This window comes from Salminus brasiliensis, chromosome 8, assembly GCF_030463535.1.
Source record: "Salminus brasiliensis chromosome 8, fSalBra1.hap2, whole genome shotgun sequence".
In the NCBI taxonomy this organism is placed as follows: Eukaryota; Metazoa; Chordata; class Actinopteri; order Characiformes; family Bryconidae; genus Salminus; species Salminus brasiliensis.
The window spans coordinates 17,146,096-17,172,783 of record NC_132885.1 but is presented as its reverse complement, the minus strand read 5'-3'; the positions used below and the strand labels follow the sequence as shown (position 1 = coordinate 17,172,783).

The following is a 26,688-nucleotide window of genomic DNA, read 5'->3' as shown; positions in this document are numbered from 1 at the left end:
GTTGTACAGTAAAACCAAAAAAGAAAAAAAAAACATGTATTATGAACTTTGTATAAGTAAATTAGTGCAATCCTTAAATTCCAGGTCATTTTAATTATTTATATTGATCCATTTATTATATTTATTATTTGGTATATTAATACCAAATTATGTACCCCAAATATATGACAGTCACCTGGTGTACATGGTAGCTGGTTGAAGTTAAAGTTTAATTCGACAGTGGCTAGGCGCAGCACCTGGGAGCTGCTTGAGTGTGCTTAAGGTCACCTGATAATTGTTCTGCACACTGGTAGAATGCCCTGAAAATTGTTCATATTTTATATAACATAAACATAATTACTTCATTTTCATAATTTAAAAAATGTGTAATTTTATGGAATTTATAACATCACATGTATAATGTACAGTTACCTTACATATTTACACTAGACCCTTAAAGCATATTAATTCTGAAATCACATCTTGATAGACAGACAGAGAGAAAGACATCATCACCAGCTTTGCTTTTGAAATGGAAATTCCTTCTACTTCATTAAAAATGCAAATTTCACTTTAGAGAACTTTATCATTCCACTATAGAATTGAAAATTGACTACAACATGCTCAGACATGGCAGTGTGAAGACAGTGAAGACAGTAGCCTGTGTGAATGTGTGTTACTGTAATCTGTTGAGTGTGTGGAGTGCTCTATCAATAACAAAGCTGTGTAACTGAAGAGCGATTTAGGCTCCTCTACAACACTCAACACACTGCCTGCCTTCCTGTCCTATTCCTGGGCTCTCTCTCTCTCACACTCTCACCCTCTCTCTGTCTCTCTCCCTCTCTCCCATTCTCTCTCTCTCTCTCTCTCTCTCTCTCTCACTTTCACTTTCACTCATCTCTGTGTGTGTGTGCATGCTTGTGTATGTGTGTGTAAGAGAGAGAGAGAGAGACCCTGAGGCTGCATCTCCATCACAGTCGAAACTTAAAATATAAATAACAGTAAATAAAGGTCCTGTGAGAAATAAGAATACTCCACATAGTGGAATATAGTACAATACAGTGTTTATGGGGTGCAACATGTTCCGCCTGTCCCAAATCTGCTAATGAAGTTCCGTTTAGTAATAATAAAATGCTACAGATGAGTAATTTATAAATTAGAAAATACTGCATTTGGAAGCCAAAAGAGTCTAGTAATTCAGTTAGTGATTGCTAATGCCGTATTTACTGAGTGCCATTTGTTTTTGCTTATCATCTTGTCCGTTTGGAAAGTGTGTGTGCGTGCTCGTGCATGTGTAGGCCTGTGTGTGCATGCAGGCGGGTGGGTTGGTGAAAGCATTTGGCCTGGCAGGCCGGCTGCATAATTTCCCTCATTACTAACAGCAGCATTAGTGAGCTTCATTATAGAGCTGAATGGGAATGAGATTTAACACACACTGCTCCTCCTTAATGATAAACACACAGCTCCGCTATTCCACAGCGCTGATTAAAACATGAGGGTGGGTTAAAGCCGCCAGTCACGATTCGTCTCCAGAAGATTATGTTGAAAGAAATGTATTTGTTTGCATAATCTTCTTGCGATGGTGTGACATTAGTCCCACTGTGAGTCGACCCCTCTATTTAGTGGATCTGATTTTTGTGTGGTTTCAAATAACTTTTTTCTGCCTACTGTTCTGCTCTGTAGGAGTGCACTGTAGCGATGTGTGTGTGTGTGTTTTGATTGGGTAAATCTATACCCTGTTATGAATTTCATTTGGATGTTGTACCTTCTTTATATTGTGAAATTGTCAGTCTGGCTCATAATCAGCAATTGACTAAATGACTTGTTGGAGATTAATTCCATTCAGTCAAACCAAACACAGCACCAGTAGGAAGGTGCTGGTGTCTGACAGCTTACATTGTGTGTTTGTGTCTGTCTTTCTCAGATGGAATATCAGAGTGAAGATGTAGATGCCAGTCTGGTGGAGTATGAGGATAACAGGCCCATCCTGGACATGTTCCTGCAAAAGCCCATGGGGCTGCTCTCCCTGCTGGACGAGGAGAGCCGCTTCCCTCAGGCTACTGACCAGACACTTGTTGGTAAAACACCTTTATAGCGCCTCTACTTGTACCCGTTGTTGTAGTGGTGTGTGTGAATGTGTATGTGTACTGCTAACAAACTGTCAGCAGTTTACACTGAGATTGTATTATTTTCTCCTGTTTCTCAAGACAAATTTGAGGACAATCTGCGATACAAGTACTTCTGGAGACCAAAGCGTGTGGAGTTATCCTTTGGAATTCAGCATTATGCTGGAAAGGTAACTCACATGTTCTGTGGGATCACAGACATTTACCTTGTTATTTACTCTTCACACTCGCGAACCGTTGCAGCTCACCTGGCAGAGTTACAGTATCCATTACTTTCACTTATTCTTCTCCCAGGTTCAGAATTCACACATTTCTCTCATTTTCAGATCCAAAGACACATTTTTTCTCTTTATCACTAGCTGCTTTTGAAGGCAGCAAGCTAATGCTGTTTTGATCTATAAAGGAAAACCAATTAATGTTTCAGTATCAATAGATTTCCTACACATGACCATCCATGCCCCCCCGGATAACATCATTTTGAAAGCCTTTTAGGTTTAACATTACATATAGTTACATGTAGCTGCTTTATTTGTGTTAATATAACATTATTACAAATAATAGTAAAATTAATTCAATAATTCAATTGAATTAGTTCAATGAAGTCACATCATTAATTATTTTACTTTTACATTTGGTGACTGAAGGGTCAGCATATTGCTCCTATAGCAGGCCTTACTGATATACTGAAAGTAACACAAAATAGTTTATATATATTCTTTATCAGTTGGAATGGCAGAGTTTGTGTAAGGTGTCATTCATTGGAAGAAGTGGAAATCTCCATTAGTGTTTAGGACCATTAATGCATGTACAATTAATTAAGCATTTACCACAAAATACTAAATCATCAATCTATATCTGATAGTAATACATTAATAAACGTTAATAATCAAGTGAAGTCAACTCATTGCTTGCAAATATAGAAACAACTGTATTTGCTAAGTGTACATAAAAGGTAAACATTGTTGACTTTAATTAGTTTATTAATGCAGATGTTCATGGTTTGTTAATGTTATCTAACAGTAAATGATGTTGCTTAATGGTACTTTTAATTTAAAATGTTCCCTCTACCTCCACATCACCCCAAATACGCACACACACGCACTTCAAAGCAGGGGTGGGGAACTCCAGTCATGGAAGGCCAAATTCCTGCACAGTTCTGTACTGTTCAAGCACACCTGATTCAACTCACTGATTAATTGCCAGGTACTAGCTGTACAAGAGAAGGGAAAAGAGCAGCAAACTGTGCCAGATTCTGGTTCTCAGTTCAGTTCCTTTCCATCAATGGTGGCAAGTCTGTAAAATGTAAACTGTAAAAATTTGCAGTTATAGTCTCTTGGTGTTTAGAAGCGGTGTATTTCACAAATCAGTACCAGAACTAATTAATAGTGTGCTTCCTCCTATAGGTGTTGTACAATGTAAATGGTTTTCTGGAGAAGAACAGAGACACCCTCCCTGCAGACATTGTGGTGGTTTTGAGAACATCCGAAAACAAACTCCTGCAGCAGCTCTTCTCCAGTCCGCTGACCAAAACAGGTATGGCTCAGAACTACAGGTCAGTGTGCTGAAAGGCACAGTCAGTCAAAAGTTATTTCTCATTCAAATGTTGTTTGAAAAGGTCAAAACCTTCTATCTCTAAAGTCTTGGGTAACTGAAGATTTGAACTCCAACAGCAGAAGACACACTGAGAAAAACATTTATTTATATATTTTTTACTATAGGTGTATTTGTCAATTGTGCCCTTTTCTCTCAGTTATAATCAGCAATAATTGTTTTTGCCAATTAACCCACCTGTTCGTAGTTTTCCTAGCACTAGTGATGCTCCCGACACTAGGAGGGTAGAAACTTAACATGTCTTCTCCGATACATGCAAAGCCACCCACCACCTCTTTTTGAACTGCCACTGAGGCAGCTGACACGCATGGAGTCACTTGTGCTGGTCAACATCACTTAAGAGTGATGAGGGGAAAGAGAGCCATCTACCCATCCGGAGAAAGCACAGCCATATGTGCTCTCTCAGACTCTGCCTGCTGATGGCAAAGCTGCTCTGGATTTGAACTCGCAACATAGTGTTAGACCACTGAGCCACTCTGAGTCCCAAGGGTGCTGAAATCATGCGATTCAAATGTGTCAAATGGTTGCACGTTACATCAACACAGTTGTTGTCTTTTTGTATTGATGTATTGTGTTGATGTAATACCGTTTATTCATGTGCAACCATTTGCACATGAATAAATTCAGAGTGTCATTCTTTTCAGGACACTATTCTCTTTGCCAGCATTGTTCTTAGTGTGTTACCATAATCACCACAGTCTCCGATTCTCACACCTCTCTCTTACTTCTCATGGGGTCAACAATGTCACTGATCATTTGTGGATCAGCAGGGCTCTTAAGGGATCTGACACTTAGCTGGATTGTAAACATTAGCCGTTTGGTTGTGTGAATGCTTAGGGTGGAACTTTTGGGATCAGGGTGGTTTGTTAAAACGTGTAATTTCTCACACATTGAGGTGAAGCTCTGTCGCTTCAGCAATGACAAAGGTCACTATTAGGGCAGCACTTTTATTGCGTGGCCACTCCACTGACATTAACATGATGATGTGTGAAAGTCTGAATGTTTTGGCATAGACTGTTAAGAATATATCACCTGGTCTGTCTGTCTGAGCCTCTCTCTCTCTCTCTCTTGGTCGCTCACTGTGTGCCTTTCTCTTTCTATTGTATTTCAATACAAATCTCTCTCCTCCTTTATCTCTTGTGTGGCTGATCTCTGGGTGGAGGAATGGAAGGATGGTAGAATATAAGGCTGGAAGAATAGGAGGATCTGTTTTTATTTTCACTAAGCTGTCCCTCTCGCTTTCCCGCTGTTTTGCCACTATCTCTCGCGATTGGGAAGCGGCGTTTGGGATATTCCAGCGATAAGGTTCTCAAATACCCAGCGGATGAGACGCAGCTATTTAGAGCTCTTCTAAAGCACACGCAACTCCTCTTCCCTCCTCATTGTGCTGCTAGCGAGGTGCTTAAGAAAGCCAGGGACTAGGTAGGCAGGCGGGCCTCGGCCACTAGACTTAGTGAAGAAAATGGGGGCAGAGTGGTTAATTATGAGATACGTCTTTCACACACCTCCTCAGATAAGTCATTGTTTGGCTGCTTCCTCCTTTCAGTTACCCTGGAGTGTTTTTTGCCAAGCAGAACGGAAAGCGTTAAGAAGGAAAGACTCAAAAAAGAGCCTTCAAAAAGACTGACCGGTGTTGGCCTCAATTAACAAGGCACTTGTTTAACTTCTTTTACTGGGTAGAGGAAAACTGTCTGGGTTTACTTATAATAACTTATAATGTGTGTGTGTGTGTGTGTGTGTGTGTGTGTGTGTGTGTGTGTCAAAAAGAATTGTTCAGCTATAGAGATGTCGTACACTGATGTTGAGCCACTATAGATGTCTTTTGATGGATGAAAATAAAAACAAATATTGGGTATGCCAGCAAAACACACTCATCAAGTGATTGAGTGGGTTTAGGAGACACCATTGGGAACCGTGTTGGGAAGTGTGTGGAGAAAACCCAGCCACTATAGGAGATCTGTTGAATGCAAAGAAGAATTTGAGCCTGAGAAGCACATGCAGAGTACTACATGTATAATAGTAGCCAGAGTATATGCTGTACACCATAGCCATAACATTTAAACAACTTATTAGTGTAATATTGTGTTGCTGCTCTGAACCATTGAGACATGGACTTCACGAGACACAGTAGCTCTTTCATTGGATCAGTTCGGATAGGCTGGCCTTCGCTTCTCACGCGCATTATTGAGCCTTGGTTGTTCTAGACCCTGTCACCGGTTCACTGGTTGTCTGTCTTTGGAGCACTTTGAGCAGGTACTAATCACTGCATAGTCTAAAAGACCTGCCTGATGTTTTGGAGGTGCTCTGAACCAGTTGTCTAGCCATCACAATTTGACCCTTTTCAGAGTGGCTCGAATTCTTATGCTTGCCCATTTCCCTTGCTTTTAACACATCACCTACAGGAACGGACTGTCCAATTGCCACCTACTAGATCCACCTCTTCATAGATGCCATTGTAACAATAATAGAAATAATAATCTATTATAGTCTGTTATTCACATCACTTCAGGAGTTGTAATGTTATGGCAATGTTATGTAATGTATGCATGTGGGAATGTATTTGCACATATACACCGATCAGCCATAATAGTTAAAGAAGTGAAAAACATTGATTATCTTCTTCTACAGTGGCATCTGCCAAGGGTTGGAATATGTTAGGCAACAGGTGAACAGTAAGTTTATGAAGGTGATGTGGTAAAAGCAGGAAAAACGGTGAACCTGCAGCAGGTTTGTGGGCACCTCAGTTTCATTGATGCAACCCGTGGAGGCTCCACCTCACAACTTGCAGGACTTCAAGGATCTGGTGCTAGCGTCTTTCAGATACCTCAGAAAGCCTTCAGAGGTGGAGTCCATATTTCAAATGGTCAGACCTGTTATGGCGGGACAAGGAAAAATGTACTGCAGGTGCTTAACGTAGGCTGGTGGTACTTATGTTATGGCTGGTGTGTGTGTGTGTGTGTGTGTATATATATATATATATATATATATAGGCATATATATATAGGCATACATATATATATATCAAGGCAGTTCAATCCATTTTTCAATCATCGATCTGTAAATAGTTATTTGGTCATAAATCATAGGTGTTTTGATGTAAAACACTCTCCAAACTCTCGGCTCCTATCAGCAAATTTCACACAAACCATGCTGAATTATTTAATTTCTATCTTAAGAAGTAAAATGCAGAAATTTCAGTACAGAAAAAAACATTAATCATTACATCATTGGAATTCCCCTTTTATCCTGAAAATGGTATTTGTCATGTTATTAAGAAAAGCACACCCCTGTGTATGATTGTTAAAATCAACAGCCTCTTATTGTATAACAAATGAGAGACACTGTTGTAATTGTTGGCACTATGCTCTGGGAGTCCTCCTCTGTAGCTGCAGCCTCTGAGCTCCTCCGCTGCTTTAATGTGTGGATGTTTGGGCTGTGTTTTTATGCTGTCCACTCTTCCGCTCATTTCTGCTCATCACAGCTGTCTGACGTTTCATCCTAAGATAAACCAGAGGAAGCAGCTATTTCCTTTCAAGTTCCAAATACTGTCGAGATGGAAATTTTGATCTTTGGGTTGAAGTATGAGAGAAATTTAATTTGCATATTATTTTTTCACTCCATTTTGTAGATTTCCCTGTTATCTGTGAAATTGCAGCTATCTGCAGCATCTGATAAAAATCTATTTGTCTCTGGCTATGTTTTGATGTGCATCGCTCACAGGCACCTGTGGGGGGCATCATACCACTAGGGGGCAGCCTTGATGATTCTAGCCTCCTCAGCAAGGGCTGTTCACAGTGTGTCAGGACTGGTTTTGTGTGATGTTTTGATTGGAATGGTAGTTCCTGTCATACAGGTATGTGGAGGCAAGAGATATTGTAGGTACTGGAAGTGTTCTGTACTGCACATGTCAATAAAATGGAATGCTTGATTTAACACTGAGAAATAATACAGCATTTGATACATTATATACTACTCCTGCCTCTACCACTACTGATACTATTGCATTTACATTACATCCAGAGCGACCTACGAAAGTGCTTCAATGTTCTGTTTGAAAATATCTCTAGATAGTTTGAATAGACTGAAAATTAACTACTGATATTTTTAGTCTGTGATGACATGTATCGTTATAAATATTGTGTATCACAAAAGACTTTACCATACTATATCACGGTACCATATTGCCCAGCCCTAGGCCTGATGATACACATAGGAAGGGCGTTGCAGAATTTGAGTCTTAAAATGGCGAGGGACTGAAGATGCACCTGGGTGGCCTTTCTAAAGAGAAAAGGTTAAGGAGAAGTCTGCATGGCAGTGTCCAGTGATAATTGGTCATCCACAACTTTTACTACTACTACTGTTATTATTATTATTATTTTATTTATTTATTTTTTATTGTATTGCTGATGTGCAAGTACAGTGTTGTAACTGAATGGGTCTTTAAAATTAGATATAAAAACATTATAGCTAATTTATAGTTCAACATTCCCAAAACTCCATTCCAAACTTGACAGGAGAAATTGAAAACCTCACTCTTAAAAGTGAAGGTCCTTCAAATGATTTTCATGTGATGCCATAAAGAACTTTTTTTTATATATAAAGAATCATGTTTGTAATAGACAAAAAGCTTTTAAAGATCTAAAGAACCTTCACCTGTTGAAAATGATCATTGGTAATTTAAAGGTTCTTCACAATCACACATCTCTGCTACTTCTTTATAGAGCTAAAGTGCTTCTTCTATGGCATTGCTCAAAGAACCATTTGACAGGAAGTTGAGCTTCTGTTATTTTAGTAGCTGGAATGAATTTCCTTGGTGAAAGCATATTAGAAGAGGAGCATCATTGCCCTACCAAGTTTCTAGTCTTAAGGGTCATACTCCACACACTTCTTTTATTTCTTTACTCTGAAACTCAAGGTATGACATTTATGTGCTTTTTTTTACCAGTTTTTATTAGATTTAGTTAATATTGCCCATTCTACCATTCAGGGCCTATCTTTGGGTCTGGGGGTCTGCAGGCTGGCCATGTGGCATGGTTTTGTCGGAGGAAATGGGTTATATTTGCATGGACAAATTCCCCTAAAAAGTACATCCGTGGATCAGGCGGATCAGTGTGTTTGGGTTGGCTCTAGTCTAAAAGGCTCTGTGGGGCCTGCCCTCCAGGCCCGCAGTTGTGCAGTATGTATATGTTTCTTAGAGACTGTTTCTGTGTGGCTTAGCATTATACAAGTATGTGTTAGAACGGAAGCATATGATGTACTGGTTATTTTGAAAGACATTGTGATCCATGGATATCTGTGGGGAATGGAGTAGTGTTTTGTTTAAAGTATTATGGAGGGATAAAGAGGTCTTATAGCCCTCTTGTCATTTTCACATTTGAAGTTTTTGATCATATAAACATTTCATGATGAATGGACCAATAGAAATGCTCCAAAATGACTTAGAATTCAATCTTTTTTTTTTCATTGACCTCCATTGAAAGGTAAGGAAGTTGTTTTTCCTTCTCCTGTAAAGTTGATTTTTATAGGATCTTTGGAGAACAGTGACGATCTATGGCAATATATAATAAAGTGTGGCACTTTGTATTTGTTGCTGGTCCTTCTGCCAGTAGCTTTGCTCTCATGTTGATCACTGCATTCTTAATACATCCTCTTTTGGTGGTGGCTTACCTCTGTGACACATATTCACAAACCTCGAGTGCTAAGTCTGTCTCTTCTCACTTAGTGTCTTTTGTAATAGGGAATCTCCCAAAATCCAAGCCTGGGCCAGCACTCTTACCCTGAGATAAACAACGAATTATGAATCTAGGCCCTATTGATCACAGATGTCCACCTGCTCTTCGACCGCTCAGATAAAACTTTAAGCACATGCCGCTAAGTAAACATTTAGCCTCAATCTTGTCTTCCTACCAGGTCAGCAGAATCTTTTTGACGCTTTTCTGCTGCGATACGGAGAAGCAGTCACACTTTCGGCGGCTGCCAGAACATCTCCTGATAAAGCGGGGCTGTGTCAGGCACCCAAAGCCCATTACAGCGTGCGCTCCACTGATGGATCCTCCTTGACAGAAAAACACCATGTTCAAACTGCCTCTGGACTAGTCTGAGCGCAGGGCACTGACGCTAGGAGACGGGGAGGATGAGGGGAGAAGGGGAGGTGGTGGAACAATCTCATTTGCCTGGTTGCTGAGTTGAGTTTCAAGAATAGATCATATTTATTTAAAACGAGGAGGGTTGGGGGGTGGGGGGTTGCAGGGGGGCTGAGGCTTGAGAGTGATGGAGAGCATGAGTATGAAAGTATGAGAGAAAGCACGCTGCAGTGAGAAGGGGAGAGAGTGAGAGAGAAAAGAGTGATATCTAGCAGCTCTCCTCAGCAGAAGTCGGCTTGTAAAGGCTGCTGTCTGACAACTTTGATTGTCCCCCATGTCGACAGCTCGATCCTGGGCTTCTGAAGTACAAGGCTCGCACAGCCTCTGATGAAAGAGAGTGGAGAGGTGTCATATTGAAGCAGGGATTGCTTTTTAATCCAGGGCACATTGACTATTCTTGTCAATAGAAACCCAATACAAGTGCCAGCTTGAGGTTTTTTTTTTCTATAGGAATCTTGCTGGGCTTAATTTTCAAAGTGAATGCACAGATGCCAGGGAAAGACTTTTTTCTCTGTCTCTCTCACTCTCTCATTCTCAGAGTGTGTGTATGTGTTGGCAGCTTTTGCCAGGAGCAGCATACGTGAAGCAGAGATGATGGGTGTCATCTTCTTTCACAGGCCTGTGCCTTAAAAGACAGGCTGACCCAATGTGGAAAGCACATATGCACACACAAATGTCTATGCCTCTTAACCTTTTTATAGAAATCTGCTGACCACACACTGGCTTTCACTTCTATGTCTATATGAAATCACATTTAGGATTGGTTCTTGGAGTGATGCTATAGAAGAACAGGTTTGAAGAACAATAGTCCGATATTGAACCATGTATGTAACAGACATGTGAGTGTGAAGAACCTATAAAATGGTGAAGAACCTTCACATACAAGGACCGTCTTTTAAGCTTTTAAAATGTTCTACACACTCACATGTCTCTATTGCAAATATAATATACAGTAATAAATGGGGGGGGGGAGGGGGGTGGTTGACAGTGATGAGAGCGAATGGACGAGGGAGCAATGCTCAGAGTAGAAGAGAGAGACAGTGTGATGAAGAAAACACTTAAACTGTAAACTGAGTAAAAGAGTAGCTCTGACTAGTGCAAGCATTCTCAGTGCTGTTTGAACAGAGCCTTGGTCAGCATTAACGCTACCTGAGACTCATTAGCGTCTCTCTGGGGTGTGAAGCGCATAGTGCTGACCTACATGTGCTCCTCCACCTGCCTTCTTACCAGCTAACTTTCTTCACTCACTGTTCTCAGCAGACATATGGGATGTAATAAATGTTAGTAGTCAAAGTAATGTAGTCACCCTAAATCATCAGAGATTAGTTGATTGACCAAATGTTTTTGTATGATTTTTAACTGTGACTGTATTTCCAGTATGAGTCACATGTTAGGGGTCAGAATGTTGGGGGGGGGGGTATTTTGCTGCTGTTATGAGTGTTGCATCAGTGTTATGGGTCAGATAAGAGAAAGATGGGACACTCATACCATTGATTCTTGCCACTAAGCCTATTGGCCAGCATGACCGGATTCCTGAGCTATAGTTAGATCTGATACACATCAATTGATCCAGGACAGATTAGCCTCAATCACCTCTCTGCTTTTCTGCAAATGCAATTATACATATGCTTTAGTCTGTTCTCTGATTGGGTGTATAATCATTCCACGGGCTTGGTCTGAGGGTAATATGTTAATACCTACACTGTAAAAAAAAAAAAATCTTAAAAAAAAAAAAAAAACAGGTGCTGCTAAACAAAAGCAGAATAATTCCGTGAGTGAACACAGACTCAGCAACACAGAAAAGGGTTACTTGCTCTTGCAGCCTACAACACTGAGGCCAGGCAATCAACCATTAGTTAGAACATTTAAGGACACCCAAAAAAGGATTTGACAACACATTGGTGGCAAGTGTCAGTGACTGGAGGACATGCCCTGCATGTCAATAGACAGTACCAGGAGCCTATGTATATGTTTGCTGCAGAACTTTGTGTCACTTTTTTTGAAGGCGTTTGATCGTAGTTATTCAGAAGAAAATCTGTAGAATAACTGTTTCTCTCCAGAAACTTTAATGAAAATGTTTGTATTTACTTTCAGTTAGGATATTTGACTTTATTTTGACTTTATATTGACTTTAATTTGAAGTTTTTTGTTTGGCAACCATTGCTGCCAGTCATTTAACCATTTTTACAGTTTAATACAGTTTTAAAAAAATTTAAAATGTTAGTATGGATAATAAGCCTATATATTTGTTATTATTGTTATTATTAGAATTAGAATTATTGTAATGTTACATACTTTGATTGTAATTTAAGAAATAGGAAAATACTGTATAAATAATATAAATATATTAATAACAATAAATAAGAAATAATTGTAATTTGTCATTTTTTGGCATAATACAACAGCAGTTGTGTTGTTAATTAACAAGGTTTCATGTATATATTAAAAAATAAATTAAATATTTGTTTATATAAAATATTTTTTTCCATAATATTAGGTTTGTTTTTTTACAGTGTGCACATTTCTTTTACTGCAAACATGTCCACTTGCACCTTTTTTGACACTTTGCTGGATCTCTCGACCTGTATGGGCGTGTCTGTGATCTTTCTGTATGCAAATGAAGCAAAAAACCAAACTGTAACTTCCAGAGTTTAAAAATATGTAAATATACGATATGGGCCATGCTAAAATCCAAGTTAAAATCCAAACTTTTTTTGCCTTATGGCAACTACTCCCATGTACATTCTTTATATCCACAAAAAACAATGACTTGCACGCATTTCTCAACGTAACAGACAAACAACAATGAAAACATATTTCACCCAGTTTTTTCAGGAACTCTTTAAAATACAGCACCAACATTTTTTTACAGCTACAGTCTGTATTTCTGTAACCTATGGGGGGAGAGAGAGAGAGAGAGAGAGAGAGAGAGAGAATGAGAGAGAGAGAGCTGAATGGTACAGTAAGAACCCACTGAGAGGAAGCATAGAGAGCTTCGTATTAAGAAAGACAGAGAAGCTAAACGCTCGTCTGTGTCGATGCGTCGTCTTCTTGTTCTCTGAGCTTCTAAATCTGTGACCTTTCATAAATCAACATCATCTGAGGCTAAACTTAGAGGAAGCACAGAAGTTTTGCTGCCCCAGATTCCTCTACACTACACACACATACGTACACGCATGCACACACACACACACCATGGCTTGGGTTTAGTGCTGCTTTCCATTTCTGTGGTGGGTATTTTTCTAAAGGTGTGTGGCACATCTGTGCTGCCATTGTTTATTCATGCAGCGGAGCCTTTGAAATGTGTTAAAATGCTTCCCACTCATTATAAAACTCCTGCCACCCATGGATTAGCACTTTGATGTCACCAATCCTGCTTCAAAGGCTGCTTTCAGTGCCATTAATCAGAGTTTAGCCTCTGAAGACACAGCCAGAGAAAACATTTGGACATCTTGTGCTGAAACTTTTGAAACGCTCAGACTGCGCTGCATATGCTACAGTGGGACTCCGTCTCCCGTAGAACACTGTGCTGTACTGTGTGTGTGCGTGTGTGTGTGAGTGTGTGTGGAATGAAGAGAGACTCTTTGGTGAGTGAGAGAGGAGAAGGAAGATGCTTTGCTAAAAAGGATTCTTGTACTTCTGTGTTTGCTTGGCCTTGTTTGCATTTCAGCAGGTCAAAAGGTCAGCACAGTAGGCCTGTTTTTGTTTGTTCTAATGTAAATCACAAGTGATTTATTGTTGGTTCACATTAAGTTTTCCATAGAATGCATTTAGTCAGTATTTTAAGTAGTTTGATGTATAAATAGTAAGTATGGGACTTTTATTTGGGTGAAAAATGCTGAGCTGCAGCTTCACAAGCATTTTTACCACCCTGTTATTTTGTCTCAGAAAGAAACATGCTGATGCTGATTTTCATTTTCACATGATCTCTGGCACTGCTTTTATTGGCTGGTTTACATCACAGCAGCAGCTCACAGGAGCCATATACTATACCATAGCCTGGCGTAGCACTATGAAGATTGTAGCCTGAGATTTTATGCTTCCCTGCATACTCAGAGTGGCACTTTCTCCAGTCAGACTTTCTGATGTGCCTTTGCTTGGATGGTCCATCATACCTCACATTTAACAAACATTCAACTGAATATCTATAAAATGCAACTAAACTCTGACTGTTTATTGAATGTAACCCTGCACTTAACTCTAACCTTAAATCGACCCTAAACCTACGTTTTACCTAAACCTTAAATCTAACACTAAACCTAATACAAAAAAGGGTTTGGTAACATTGTGGCGCGCAGCAGTGCAGCGACTTCACGCCCCCAGTGAAAACCCAGTTTTTTGTTATTTTTACAGTTCTGAGCCCCACTTTCAGTGCTGAGCCAGACTCTGCGCGCCTAAAGTGTGTGAGTTATAGCCGAACCGAACATTTTAAGATAAAGGATTCTATTATTTTATTTATTGAATAATTGCTCTTTGGGTGTAACTGGGACCTTGAGATCACAATTTCGTTCCACCCCATGTACCACATGTGATGCGAATGACAATAAAGTCTCCTTTATCCTTGATCCTTTATGTTCTCCTAAAGTGGCCTTTGTGTTGCACTGCTCTGCTTAGGTTATGCTAGATTTTTTTTTTTAAAAAGACACAAAAGTGAGGTTCATGGTTTGTTACATACATGTACTAAACCCTAATGATCACACAATCTAAATTTTTAAAATGTTGAGAAGATGATATTGAAATAGTTAATTTTTAGTTAACTGTTGCTTTAAACTAATCTTATAATCAGGTGTGTACATTTCATTTTACCAGGTAACCTGGCCACTTCCAGAGCCAGAGTAACTGCAGCTTCCCGATCTCTACCACCTCAACTAAGTGCTGGGCGCAGCAAGGTAGGTGCTCAAATCAGTGCCAGAGATCTTGCCTAAATTGCATTGCATTCTGAAGCATTCCATATTCCATATTACTGTCTGTATCCTCTGATTCTCCTTGTGAATGTTTCCTTGTAAGTCTTTTTTCAGCTCTCCTCACTTACCAGCTGTATTTTTCCTGACTGTGTTACACCTTGTTTTAATGGTCCCTATACTTAGTTTTAGTGGTCTCCTATAGCTTATCTGAAAATACTAAAATTGTTGGGCTTGAGTGGTCCAGTGTATGATCAGAGGACCTCAGGGGTAGGTTGTGATGGCACTTCCTCCCCACATCAATTCTAGTTTGTTGTTGGTCAGCACAGGTGTCTGTTACCTATTATATATCTAGGGAGCCGGGGACCGATACCTAGTGCATACTATTGGTTTGGCTACTTAGTGATGCTGCATAAGTGACAGTTTAAAAAGAGGTGGTGGCCCTCTTTACAGTTGTAGTGTTTGGGGCATTGCTAGTAATAGGGTGAGTTCACATGAGCAGGGATTGGGTAATTGCTCTTCTGAAATTGGGTAAAATATTAATTAAATTATTTTAAAAATACTGAAATTAATTAGGGTGAAGTTTAGGTTTTGGGTTGAGGTTAAGGTTTGACTGAGGTTAGTTTCAGGTTTAGTTTAAAGTAGTAGATATGTTGGAGTAATATATTCTATTCATGTAGAAATAATATGCATATTTTAGCTATCAAAATAAAGTGTTACTCAGTACTTACTGCTTCTGCAAGTGCTAGGACTTCCCACACACTTCTCCCACATATTACACATCACCCTCTCAAGCCCTGAGTACCAGAATACAATGTGAAAACGCTAACTCTTATCTACTGACCTGTCTGTTATCTCTACCTCTGTGTTTCCAAATGATTGTCTCTGCTCTCAGTCTCCTAAATACCTACTAAAGGTAAGAATGTTGACCCAATCAGAGCTCTCATTGTTTAACTTACTCATTCACACTGTGTGGGTTGTTTAACAGATGTTCTCATTCCTGTCTGCATTAAGTGTTCATTGAGTGTTTTCTATTCAGATTCAAACCTGCTTGAATTGTTGGTTAGAATGGGAATTGTCACAATTTGTGATAGAAACAGCTTATTTTCTGTAGGGTGAAGAGAAAAAAAACCCACTGCTGTTCATGATTGTTTGTTTTATTGTTTGCTTTTCTGGTACATAATTTTGGCTACAAGCATTCATAGTGAATGGATCAGTTGAAATACTCCAGATTACTTTGAATTAAATGATTATATTCATTTACTTTGAAAGTTAAATAATTTTTACCTTCTACTGTAAAGATAATATAAAACGTTAAAAGGGATGATAAGCTTGTACACTATGTGGACAAACGTAATGGGAGTAAAGTATTTTCACATCCCATTCTAAATCCATAGGTATTAAGATGGAGTTGGGCCCCCCTTACAGCCCCCTCCAAACAGCAGGTTTGGAACTCACTCTGTAACTTTACATGGTCTGCCACTTTGTGACTGAGTTGCTGTGGTTCCTAAATGCTTCCACTTTTCAGTAACTCTAGTAGGAAAGAAATGTCATGAACTGACTCATAAACTGGTGACTGCTTGTCTAGATGCTTGCTTTTTCCTACCTGTGGCAATAGGGGTTAATGAAACATCTAAATTGAGTGTGTCCCAATACGTTTGTCCATATGTTGTTAATGGTTCTCAAATCACACCATTTGTATATTTAGTTCTAGTAAAAAAATCTTATCCTAAACTTTTAATCTGTATGTGTACGCCCGTGGTGGCAGTGATGAAGGAGTTCACTTTGTGGCTACCTTCAAGGGAGAGAGGGATACTTTTGCAAGTCCACCATCATTTATGAGAACTTGTTCATTTCTGCTATAATAAATATTGTAGTAACTTTACAAACAGCTCAGAGGAAGATGAGAAGCTTTAGAGAAAGTTACATGCAAGTCCAGAAGTGGGACAAATGTAGAGAGTGAGGTCTTGTTAAAACAGGCAAACAAGAATAGGAATATTTCCCCCGTTTCTCTCAGAGACACGTTGGACATGGCCAGCTGTCAAAGCCTCCAATTACAAAATGTAAGGCCAGTGTAATAAGTCCTGGGAATACCTTGCTTGCCATGCAGAAGAAATGAAGTATTAAGACATGCACTTTGCTGTATAGACTCCCAATAAAATATTTATCACGTCGTTAAATTTGATGATTCCAGGAACGGAGATGGCTGTTAAGGAGATCATATTGTGTCCTTGTTAAAACAGCACTGAGAAGCAGCAGTTCATTTGCGATGACGATGTTCATTACTGAAAGGACCCAGAAGTATTAATGCCACACTATAACGTTTGTACAATCCTGCATGATGTTGCTTTTAAGTGTTTATTTTCTTGCAAAGCACAGACAATGAAATCAACCACTTTCACAATCCTATTTTAATGGGCCGATATCATTCTGTTGTAGTGCGTTTACAACTCCAGAGGGGAAGGGATTTAGCCATGTGTTAAACACATCCATATACAGTACACATAATTGAACTTCCGATATTGGAGTTTTGTGGTTTGTGAATGCCTGGAAATAACAGCGTCTATTTAAAAAAAATTGCCATCTGTGTGATAGCTTTTCTGTGAGACCAAGTTTGAGACTTTTTAATATTCTGAGAAGTTGAAATATTTGAATGATAAGTCCAATGGTTCAAGAAATGGCTCACCAAGAATTAACAGTTTCTCCTCTTACCCTAAATATATTGAGTTAGCTAAGGTATGTTTAATATCCGTTGCTAACAGGTTGCGGGCATCTTTTGTAGTTTCAGACCTCAGTTATTTTAGTCTGCAGCTCCAAAACGAAATGAGCAAACTCTTCACTGATAAGTTATTATTGGTGTAAAATGGAAATTGTGTGCCTGTTCCATTAGGAATAAATGTGTGTTTTTTGGATGCATTAACACTAAACTGTGTGATGGTTTCAGGTGGACACTATGGAGATGATGAGACACCCAGAGGAGACCACCAACATGAGGAGACAAACTGTAGCATCCTACTTCCGTGTGAGTGTCCAGTTTTCTGACATGATTTGATGCTTCACCAGAACTGAAAGTTTGTGTTACATTTGTTGCTCAACATTGTACAACTTTAACAGGAGAAATAGTTGCAGGTTTAGTTAAAATTGGAATTTATTCCGTTTGCACACTTTATATTATCTATAGATACTTAAAGAATGCAATGTACAAGTGGCATTTCTTGCTCCTGGGCTCCCCCTACAGTCAGGAAGTGTAATTCGTTCATTGATCCACCGCTAAAGGACACGCTTTTCTGGACAGAGATACAGAACCGTCTCTAAAAATGAAGGAAGCATGTAGGCTGACACTGTGTGTTTTCCTGCCAACTAGAGTAGCAACGACAGCGACACTATACTACCCATTTTAGGTAGTGAGTGGAGATTCACCTTGATTTTAAAGCTGTTATTTTAGAGGTGGAAAAAAGCTACATAGTGTTGCTTTAATTTACTGTAGTGTTGTATGTGTTCCTGTGCTCTTAAGGTAATCCAATATAAAATACCTTATTTACGTTTATGCAAAAAAGGTTGAGGTGCAGATGTGCTGTTAACTTCTATCCACTTCAAAAAATAATCAGCAAATATGTAGTTCTGTGTAAAAACTGTGCTCGGTGCATAATATGAATGTCTATTTTTAATGTATACTTTTTTATAGAGAAGATTACAATGAGCTCAAAAAACTTGGTTCTTGGTGTCCACAAGAACCTTTCAGTGGATGGTTTCTTAATGAATACATTTTAAACCAGTTAAAAGGTTCTTTAGGCAAACAGAAGTCGTTCTGTAACACCACCATACTAAATGACCCCTGTTGGACTTTATATATAAGGGGGGACGATTTTATTATTATGTCTTGAGGTTAATGACTGAATAATAGGCCTTTGGTTAGGTAGTGCCTGTAGCTGTATAACGTGGGGTTATACTGAGGTGTGTGCCTTGTCTCCGTGTGTATGCCAGTACTCTCTGATGGATCTGCTGTCTAAGATGGTAGTGGGCACGCCTCACTTTGTGCGCTGCATTAAACCCAACGACGACCGGCAGGCTCTGCTCTTCCATACGGAACGTGTGCTGCAACAGCTCCGCTACACAGGCATCCTGGAGACAGTCAACATCCGGCGCCAGGGCTACTCCCACCGCATTACCTTCAGCGAGTTTGTTAACAGGTAGGAGCGCAGGGCCCGAATGAAGAAAACACTCACACACACACACACACAGACGCTGTAGCTGTCACTCAGGAACGCTTGTAGAACAAGCCACATCACACAAAACACGGCTTGTTAATTAGGGAGAATAAGTGGGACAGATTCACTAATGTGTAGTTATTAACAGGAAAGCACTACTCCCTGAGAGAAGGATGACAAGATTCAGAGGCGCGTAGTTAGAGAATGAGGACAGGGTGCAGCGGAAAGGCTTCATAGGGAGATATAAATAAGAACATGTAGTCATTTATAGGCCTTTTCCTGACTTCTGTGGCTGACAGCTGTGGGGAACTAGACAAAGAGTAAACACACTAACAATGACATCCAATGCATCTTCCTTTAGATATGAGTGTAAACTAATATTTTAGTCTTGCTTGCTTTGACTGTTATTGGTTTATTTATTGTTACAGGTGTATTACAGTAATACAACTTAGGTGATTTATTAACTTTAATGCATCTTGATAATTATAAAAGTAGCACTTATTATAAATAAACATACCCACACCCTATTACACATGTATAATCACATTAGAAAGAATGGGGTGTTACCACTACTAAGATACGTTTGTGTGGTCTTGTGACCCAAAGTTAATACACATGTATTTACACAAGCTGTACTACTGTAATGTATATTTAACAGTACATGCCTTGCTAGTATTTACATTGTTGTTGCATGGATTGTTAATTGTAACTAGGCAGTTATTAGAGACACTTCATATAAAGTAAGGCCAAAATATATTTTTGTATAAATGCAAGAACAACTTTTGTGGGAAATTTATTTTGGACATGGTGCTTAAGCCACACTAGGCCTTTGTCTGCAAATTTTCTCACTGCAAGTTTCAGAGGGATTTCTAGTGAGAAGCAGTTTTCCCTCAGCAAACTCTGCTGCAAATACATTTCACGTAAGTTTAACTGAGGTGAACTTTGACGTTCAAATTCGCGTCCGCGACCTACAGCCCACCAGTTCTGACTGAGCTGATCTCGGAATGGGTGGTTCAGTTCAGAAAGGGCTAAAACTAAGAAAAGGAAGGAAGGATGTTAAGCTGTGTTCCACATGAGTGGGGTTGGAAATTGGGAAATACATCCAGTGACTGTTTTGTATTATCAATCAGGAGACCGTTATATCATCTGTCTGTGAAGTTAATAATATATATATATATATATATATATATATATATATATATATATATATATATATATATATATATATGCAACAATAACTTAGTATCTTTACAAATTAGTTACAAGTTGTTGGATATAATTATTTACTTATTTTACTGTGATTTTACTGTTTATGGTTGGTTTTTGGTTGTTTAATGTCATCATGCACCAAAATAGAGGACTTTTGGGTGACCAAGCTAGCGGTCCAGCCCCAGAATACTGCTAACCCTGTAGTGTGACCACAGCTTTATCCTGAAATGAGATGACTTGCTACATTAATACAAACATGCACTGAGACTCAGACTCTGTCTAAGAAACTCCACATTTGATCAATTATGCTGCGAAAATGACCCTATTTCTGGAAAGCTGTGAAACGGGTGTGGTGAAATATGAAGTGAGATGTAATTAGCTAGAGCTTGTGACCACCACTGAGACCCCCAGCCCGTTAGCTCTCCTGCTCCTGAGAGATGCTTAAAGACTGTACAAATACTGTAGCTCTTCTTTTCTGGAGGAGTTGACGGTCCTTTCCACTCGATTTGGTCTATCGCGAAGGCTAGAGAGGGGTTATGTCGACGGCTGATTTAATTGAGTTTTAGTAACGAAAGCGGATTATTTCATCGATAATTGAATGGTAACCCCTTGAGAATGGAAATATACATTCTGTTCCTTTAATTAACAGTGCAAGGCTACTTTGATTTTTTTTTGTAAAAGGGATTCATTGAAAATAGCCGACTTTTTGAAGGCTTAGCAGATACATGCTTCATTTGAAGAAGCTCTCTCATGCTCTCTCTCTCTCTCTCTCTCTCTCTCTCTCTTTCTCTCTCGCTCTCCTTTGTCTCTCTTTCTCTCTCTCCCCCTCATCTCTTCTTCTCCTTCTCTCCCCCTTCGCCCCCTTTCTTCGTCTCTGAGCCCAAAGTGAGAATTGACATGTAGGTCATCTCTTTTACATAAGCATCTCACTCTTCTCCAAAAGGGACACAACAAACTCCAGGCGCTCTCGCTACTTATTCTTGTCATCTCTTAGATCAGAGAACTGTCCTGATTATCTAGTTTCTTCTTCTTTTTTTTTCTTTTTTTTTCCCTGGACTGACTCTGGCTATCTTGGACCTCCGTGCTTTGTGGCCATTGAATCCATATTTAGTGAGTTTAGCAGTGGCTCAAACAAGGCTGTGGATGAAGAGCTCTGAAATACTCCAGTGCTACAAAATGGTTTAAATTTGAATGACCTTATCAAAGCCTTCTCTCTGTAAAGCCATGGAGGAGCCCTCTTTGTATTTCTCATCAAAGAGATAACAGGTATCAACAAGAATTAATATGAAAGGCGGTGGGTAGTGGTGAATCAAAGAGACTTTTCCTCCTGGAAACACAATAGTTGTTATCTTCCTCCGCAATGTGAACACCCAGGATCAACTGGGCCCTTCATGAGCCTTGATGTTTCTGAACAAAGACCCTTAGGTCCTGCTTCTGCTGCTGCTTCTGCTGCTGCTGCTGCTGGTGATGGTGGTGGTGCTTCCCAAAGAATAAGTGTGGGATGCCTTGTGCAACTGACAATGAGGCTCAATGTCTTGAGGTCTGAGGGAAGGCACCTTCTAATAAGACTACTAACAACTGATCCATTCTGTAATCTACAGCTACAACTTGTACTTAAATGGTTAGCCTGATTAATCAAGGATGCCAAAGGTTTGTGGACACGGGTCTATTAGCCAAACATGTTGGATAAGCTTTTGAGCAAAGGTTTTGGAACCCCACATTTTATGCAAAGTTTGTGGACACAGGTCTATTAGCCAAACATGTTGAATGAACTTGTACACAAACCATCTTTTAGGGAAAAGTCTCGTCACCCCACATTTTGGCCATAAATGGACATAAAATGCATGTGGGTCTATTAGCCAAACTTATTGGATGAACTTTTGAGCATTCAGTAAGGTTTTGGCACCCCACATTTTAGGCAAAGGTTTGCGGACAATGCTCATTTAGCCAGAGATATTGGATGAGCTATTGGGTCAACCATCTTTTGGGCAAATGTTTTGGCTTTTGCCCAACAAACCATCTTTTAGAGAAAAGTTTTGGCACCCCATATTTTAGCCAGATGTTTGTGTACAATGCTCAATTAGCCAGACATAGCTTTTGCCCTACAAAACATTTTTTAGGCTACACAACATTTTGACACCCCACATTTTAACCAAAAGTTTGTGGACATGTCTGTTAGCCAAACATTTTGGGCAAATGTTTGGGCTTTTGCCCTAGCAATGACTTCAGCAACCATCGGATATTCCATAACAACATCACAGCAACCACCTGGAACACCATAACCAGTAAGAACCACTTTAGCTGCGCAACCATTCTGTGTTTGCTCCAGGAAATGCACTTTTCTAGTTTTATTTGCTGTTATGAAGCCAAATGAACTGCCAAATAAATATGCACAGGCCATGACTGTGGTGAAGCACTGGGTCAATGGCCCTCAAAACTGAAGTTAGCAAAACAGAATAGGCCTGATGGTAACACTATGCAGTATCATAATTGCTGCAATTTTTTGTCCGGGTCAAACAGTCTGGATTTTTAGCATCAGCTACTGTAGTGGCAGCAACCAGAAAAACAGTACTACTAATACACCTTGAACACACGGATGCATTGATTCTGCTATAACGTGTCTTAGACCATCTCTGAAGTGGTGTAAGTGATCAGATTTGTATCTGATTTGCTCCATGTTCCTGGACTCTGCTGTGTTTTCTAAATCTTTCCTCCTTTGCTCAGGTACTATTACCTGGCTTTCCGTGCCCATCAGATGCCAGAGAGCAGTAAAGAAAACACAGTGGCCATCCTGCAGAGAGCCAAACTGGACAACTGGGTTCTGGGCAAGACTAAGGTACAGTCATCATTCACTGCACACCTTGTACACCTTGCGCTGCTTCAGACAAGGAGCAGAGTGATGAAATACCTGTTCCACACCACACAGGAGTGTTTTTCCCACCCCATCTATTGCATACAAAACAAACTCCACTCTTTGATTTCCCCTCTCAGTCATTCATTCTCACTGTCTTTCATTTTCTCTCACCCCCTTCTCTCTCTCTTTCTCTCTCTCTCTCCATCTCTCTTCCTCTGAAGAGTTAAATCCCTAAGCACAGAGAGAGGTTGTTATCTATGAGTCTAATTGACCAGATGGTTGGCATCTGCAGCTTTGAAAAAAAAAATGAAATAAGAAGTTCAAAGAGTGCTATTCCCCTATAAACCCCTTGATTGCAATCATTGTGTGTTTCTGGGAGGTGAGTGAAGGTACCGTCTGTTTGCACACAAATGTGTATTTTATGTGCGTTTGTGGTGTGTGTGTGTGTGTGTGTGTGTGTGTGAGACAGGTGTTTCTGAAGTACTACCACGTGGAGCAGCTGAATCTGTTGTTGAGAGAGGTAATGGCTCGAGTGGTGGTGTTACAGGCCTACACTAAAGGCTGGCTGGGAGCGCGGAGGTACCGCAAAGAGAAAGAGAAACGCAACAACGGAGCAGTTATCATCCAGTCAGGTACAACACAGCTACAGGAACCAATTTTCCTTCTGATATAATAACTTTTAGAATAATACCTGTATTGCATTCGTTTAGCCAAAAAAGGTTACTTTTTCAACTGGCCAGTGCTGCCTTGTAGTATTAATACACTTATAACTATACGTAAAGTATACCATAGTTAAATAATAGATAATAGGCCAATTTCAAAACCCCAAATCTGTTACATAGCAGTCTTGACTCGATTTGTTTAGCCCCTGAGGTTTACATATGCCAGGTCCAAGAGCAAAAACCCTCCTACCCTAGTCAAAGCTGGCATAAACCTGCCAACACAAATTAGCGTGTTTGGTTTGGAGGCAAAATAACAGGGTTGTAAAACAGCATCTGAGCATTTTTCACCCTAATCAATGTCCCATATTCACTATTTAACAATAACAACAATACCCCCCCCACACACACAAAAAAACAGCAGTAAAAACATGAATGCTGCTACAACTACTATTAATACTACTAATAATCCAAACACAACAATAAGAAAACTTCTTTTTTTCCCTCTCTTTCTGTAGCTTGGAGAGGCTACGTGGCCAGACAGAACCTGAAGCAGGTCAAGCAGGAGCGGGAGAAGGCGGCAGTTCGGATTCAGTCAGGTACTGACCTCACCCGGAGTGACCACAGCACCAGCAGAGATCTCACAGCAGCTAACCCCCTTTTTTCCTAGAAAGACTGTGAAGGGGTGATCTGATTTCCCCTCCAGTCATTCCTCGAGAATCTTCGAGCAGTGGTGTTTTTTATTTTGCGACAAATAAGCCCATAAAGCGGAGCCGATGAATTAATAATGCGCAGGGAGGGAAAAGTTTGAAAGTTTGGGCCGCAGCATTTGGTCCCCATGTTTCAGTAGAATAGTGCATATTGAGATCCTTTCTTTCCTTTCATCTCTTTCCCAGTGCAGGCAGTGGAAGAGAGGAGAGCAGAGGAGGAGGAGGGGGGGGAGGAGGAGGAGGGGGGGGGGGGTTAGTGGTGGAGAAGGTGGGGGTTTATCCCCCTTCTGTTTCCTTGCCACTTCCTCTCTCAAATTCCCGGCCTATTACAGCCCTCTCACATACCAGAAACAAGATGCCTTTTTATACTGTCAACCTTTTCATCTGAAATGTAAATGAATTCTTACTCACTGTGGCCTGGCAGAGATCAAAGCAGGCATATTAACCTTCTCGGGGCACCCCCTCCCTCGCTCCTCTCCTCCTTTGAGGACGTGAGGGGCGAAGGAGGGAGGGAGAGGGTGGTAGCAGTGTACCAGGGGGAGGCAGGAGAGACAGAGGGAGAGGGAGAGTGAGGGAGGGAGAGGGAGGAGAGATGCCATTGTTCTGCTCGCCCTCTCTTCAAGTGCTGCTCGCCCCCTTTTTGGCACAAGGGGCTACCTCCTCTTCTCTTGCTCTTGCTCTCTCTTGCGATCACTCTCACTCTTTCTGACTCTCTCTTTCTAACTCTCTCTTACTCTCAGTCTCTCTCAGTCTCTTTGCACTTTCTCTCGTTCAGTCTCATTTGTTCTCTCTCTCCCCCTTTCTTTTTCTCTCTGAAGTTTAAGAAAGCTTTACTGTATTAAGCACAACATTGCCAAATATCCATCCGTCCATCCATTCTCTTTCTCTTCGTCTCTTTCCTTGGCACTCTTTTCCAGCTCCCCATGTGTCCACTATTACAGCTGCTTGTAAGCAGCCTCAGATACACACATCTTTTAGGGCGTAAAAGACCAGCAAATGTGTGCTCTAGACTGTTAAAAGGGGAGTGGTGTTATGAATTACATGTCCAAATGTTTGTGGACGCCCCTTCTAATAAAGGCTTCCACGTACTTTAAGTTGCACCCATTGCTGACACAGATGTGCCAATGTGCGCACACACTCAGCTAGTCTAGTCTCTGTAGTAGAGAAGCATTGTCAGTAGAATAGAACAAACCTATTGGCACCATGCCTAATGCCAGGCATGGGCTAAAGAGGGGTATAAAGCCCCTCAGCACTGAGCTGTGAAGCAGTGGAACTGTGTTCTTTGGAATGATGGTGCTTTTAGGATACTTTTAGGATGAGTTGGGGATGAGGTGTGGTGGTGATCATCCAATCCTGATCTCACCAACTCTGTAATCACTGAATACAATCACATCTTCACAGCATAGCTCAAAAATCTAATAGTAAGCCTTCCCTGGACCTTCGAGATAGTTACTCCAACAAAAGCAGGATACACTCTTTTTTTAATACTCTCAATTTCAGAGGAAACAGTGAGTGAGCAGGTGTTCCAATACATTTGTCCAGGTAGCGTGTACGTACTTTTTTCTGTGATAAGTGTAGGCCTTGACCTCCCACTGTATCACTCCAGCACGTACACACTGTTGTGTGAGGCTCTTTGATGTAAGCTGCATTAGCATGTTTAAAATAAACACATGCATGAGCTGCTGAGAGCAGCGAGAAACCCCTTCAGATTAACCACCAAAACCAAACACTCTCCCAGATATGTACTCCTTTATTCTCTCTCTTTCTCTTTTTCTCTCGCTCTTTCTCGTCTCTGTTTTGGCAGACAGAATGGGCCAGTGATCTGAATCCTGATGTTTTTTTTTGTGTGTGTGTGTGTGTGTGTGTGTGTGTGTGTGTGTGTGCGCGCGCGTGCAGGGATTAGTGAGATCAGGAATAAAGGTGTGTTTATGATGTATTATGTTGTGAACAACCTGATAGCTTTGACGAGGTGTGGGACAATGGGTGGGGGGAGGGGGTTGATGGAGGGGCCTGGACCTTTTCTGACCTTTAGGTTTTTATATGATCAGCTGCTGGTCTTAATAAAGCTTGGTTACAACTCTTGTTTTCTCCCTCTTTCCCTTTTCCCCCTTTTCCCCCTTTTCTTCCTTCTTTCTTTCCTTCTCCTGTTCCCACTTCCTCTTCTTTTGCTTTCTGCCTCTCTCATTTTCTCCTTTTCACTCATTCCTGTCTGCCTGTCTGTCTGTCTCTCTGTCTTTTCCGCTTGTCTCTCACCCCATGAGAGATGATATTTAAACTCTTTTAAAGCT

The 26,688-nt window shown here is 40.3% G+C and overlaps 1 protein-coding gene across 7 annotated transcripts in view; it reads left to right on the top strand.

Moving 5' to 3' along the window:
* The window catches only part of myo3b (myosin IIIB), a 103,568-nt gene that overhangs the window by 43,593 nt on the left and 33,287 nt on the right, over positions 1 to 26,688 (top strand). For 5 of the 7 annotated variants that reach the window (XR_011980020.1, XM_072685865.1, XM_072685863.1 and 2 more), the window contains 10 exons: positions 1,904 to 2,057; positions 2,187 to 2,275; positions 3,509 to 3,638; positions 14,669 to 14,748; positions 15,656 to 15,676; positions 17,705 to 17,782; positions 18,745 to 18,950; positions 22,902 to 23,013; positions 23,501 to 23,663; positions 24,209 to 24,289. Coding sequence is in view for 6 of the 7 variants with exons in the window: in XM_072685865.1 (XP_072541966.1) it covers positions 1,904 to 2,057; positions 2,187 to 2,275; positions 3,509 to 3,638; positions 14,669 to 14,748; positions 15,656 to 15,676; positions 17,705 to 17,782; positions 18,745 to 18,950; positions 22,902 to 23,013; positions 23,501 to 23,663; positions 24,209 to 24,289 (1,114 nt within the window). In the remaining variant the exon portion in view is untranslated. The remainder of the gene's footprint in view (positions 1 to 1,903; positions 2,058 to 2,186; positions 2,276 to 3,508; positions 3,639 to 14,668; positions 14,749 to 15,655; positions 15,677 to 17,704; positions 17,783 to 18,744; positions 18,951 to 22,901; positions 23,014 to 23,500; positions 23,664 to 24,208; positions 24,290 to 26,688) is intronic. The other 2 variants (XM_072685867.1, XM_072685864.1) reach the window with 1 other exon arrangement.